Consider the following 2,764-nt stretch of genomic DNA (forward strand, 5'->3'; position numbering starts at 1 on the left):
GCAGAACAGTGGCTAAGATGCAGGACATTAGCTAAAGCTGCAGGAAATTAGCTAAAGCTGCAGAACAGTGGCTAAAAGCTGCAGAACAATAGCTAAAAGTTGCAGAACAGTAGCTAAAGCTGCAGAATAGTGGCTAAAAGCTGCAGAACAATAGCTAAAAGTTGCAGAACAGTAGCTAAAGCTGCAGAACAGTGGTTATGATGCAGGAAATTAGCTAAAGCTGCAGAACAGTGGCTAAAAGCTGCAGAACAATAGCTAAAAGTTGCAGAACAGTAGCTAAAGCTGCAGAATAGTGGCTAAAAGCTGCAGAACAATAGCTAAAAGTTGCAGAACAGTAGCTAAAGCTGCAGAATAGTGGTTAAAAGCTGCAGAATAATAGCTAAGAGTTGCAGAACAGTAGCTAAAGCTGCAGAATAGTGGCTAAAAGCTGCAGAACAGTGGCTAAGATGCAGGACATTAGCTAAAGCTGCAGAACAGTAGCTAAAGCTGCAGAACAGTGGCTAAAAGCTGAAGAACAGTGGCTAAAAGCTACAGAACAGTAGCTAAAGCTGCAGAACAGTAGCTAAAGCTGCAGAACAGTGGCTAAAAGCTGAAGAACAGTGGCTAAAAGCTGCAGAACAGTGGCTAAAAGCTGAAGAACAGTAGCTAAAAGCTGCAGAACAGTAGCTAAAAGTTGCAGAACAGTAGCTAAAGCTGCAGAACAGTGGCTAAAAGCTGCAGAACAGTAGCTAAAAGTTGCAGAACAGTAGCTAAAAGTTGCAGAACAGTAGCTAAAAGCTGCAGAACAGTAGCTAAAAGTTGCAGAACAGTAGCTAAAGCTGCAGAACAGTGGCTAAAAGCTGCAGAACAGTAGCTAAAAGCTGCAGAACAGTGACTAAAAGCTGCAGAACAGTGGCTAAAGCTGCAGAACAGTAGCTAAAAGCTGCAGAACAGTGACTAAAAGCTGCAGAACAGTGGCTAAAATCTAAAAGCTGCAGACCTTTAGCTATAAGCAGCAAAATGTTAGAAAAAGCTAAAAGTAGCAGACCAGTAGCTAAAAGGTAAAAGTGTCATAAGAAGAGAACAACGTTCAGTTTGATGAAGCAGATTTAAAAAACAAATTAAAGTTTTTAAAGTACTAAAAGAGATTTGACTGTTTTAATATGATGAGTTTTATTTTAAATAAGGTTAAATATCCTGAAAAGAATAAAAGTTAAACAAAGAGTTTTTCTCAGAGATCATGAGCTCTGAAACCCTTCATGGTTTTGGTCAAATAATAAAACTGTGTGATTTAATGAGGCGATGCTGCCACCTACCTGGCTTTTTGGGCATCACCATCCTGGTAGCTGGATCTGCCAGCCAGCCTTGACTCACCACTCCTTCAAACACAGAAACATCCTCCTTAATGAGTGAAACTCTGCCCAGCTGTGGTCAGCAGAACAGTGACCAGTCTCACCCTTCACTGCCTCGTCCACTGAGTAACCCACGCAGGCAGCAAAGTCTTCGGCTGTGATGGACGTGTACGCGTGAGCCACCAGGCTGTACGCTCTCTGTCGGGTGCTTTCTGTAAAAAACAAAAACACAGAGTCAGACAGGAGCATGTGGACTACATGTSAGGTAACTCTGGGTTCTGGACCCGTTTAATCAACAAAAAGGAGACGATCATCCAGCAGAAACATGTTGGATGTAAACAAACAGCTGCTGAAGCTCAGCTGTTTTTATCAGGGTTTGTGTTTCTGTTAAATGTCTATAAAAAATAGAAATCTGCATTAAACAGTTATAAATAACTCATTATTTTAATGCCAATTCTACTAATGTTGACTACTGCCTATGCTTGTTCTAAAAATGCTATGCTAAATTCACTACAGTTGAAGCTAACACTGCTAATGCTAATTTTACTACAGCTAATACTAAGACTACTACTGCTAATATTACAGCTAATGCTAGCTGTGTTATATTTAATGGGTGAACTGCTAATGCTAAGACTACTGTCCTATACTGTCACTGCTAGCTGTAAAGATGCTAATTCTCCTAACGGTAATCCTGCTAATGTCACAACTACCGGTAATGCTTATTTTACGACATCTAGTTATAATCATGCTAACGCCAATTTCACTACAATTACTGCTAATACCAATGCTAAATGTTATTGCAGCTAATGCTAATTCTGCTACAATCGATGCCAATAGTGGTAAAGATAATTCTGCTACAATTCATGCTAACAATGCTAATGCCAACCCCCTGCTCCCACTGGGACTACAAACTTAATGCAGGGTCAACATCAAGGACCMTTCAAGGACTTTCCAGGACCAATTTCCACAATTTCAAGAACCACATGCAACAGCAATTACCTACTGCAGAGTGTTACCAAGAAACAGGTTCAATATCATGTAAATTCAATGAAAAACTGAACAACATATCAGTTGAGTCAGAATCAATGAAAGAAAGTTGATTAAATGTTTACCCTGCATTCATATCTACAATACATGGACATTAATTATGTCCTGGGAGGTTTGGCAGCTCAGTTTGGGAGGAGGGGCTCTCACCTGGGCTCAGACAGAACGACCCGCCCTACTCTGCTCTGATTGGATAAAACTATGACTACGGCTCCCGTTAGTTGTTGAAGGTCACGTCAGTTTACTGTAATCCTGAGTTCTCCACTGCAACAAATGTAAGTTTTTTTTAAATTTTATTTTATTATTTATATTTTTTTACAGATGATGATAATCAGTTGTGTGAATAGAGAACTTCAACAGGGTTCCCACAGTTTAAAGCAAGTTAAATT

At 39.9% G+C, this 2,764-nt stretch overlaps 1 protein-coding gene across 1 annotated transcript in view; it reads right to left on the reverse strand.

The window, feature by feature from the left end:
* The window catches only part of cops8 (COP9 signalosome subunit 8), a gene marked incomplete at its 5' end in the record, with an annotated part of 12,339 nt that overhangs the window by 2,284 nt on the left and 7,291 nt on the right, over nt 1–2,764 (reverse strand). Inside the window, 2 exon segments of the mRNA XM_014017828.1 lie at nt 1,296–1,358; nt 1,436–1,543. Of these exon segments, the coding sequence (XP_013873282.1) occupies nt 1,296–1,358; nt 1,436–1,543 (171 nt within the window).

The sequence above is a fragment of the Austrofundulus limnaeus genome, unplaced genomic scaffold, assembly GCF_001266775.1.
Source record: "Austrofundulus limnaeus strain Quisiro unplaced genomic scaffold, Austrofundulus_limnaeus-1.0 Scaffold177, whole genome shotgun sequence".
In the NCBI taxonomy this organism is placed as follows: Eukaryota; Metazoa; Chordata; class Actinopteri; order Cyprinodontiformes; family Rivulidae; genus Austrofundulus; species Austrofundulus limnaeus.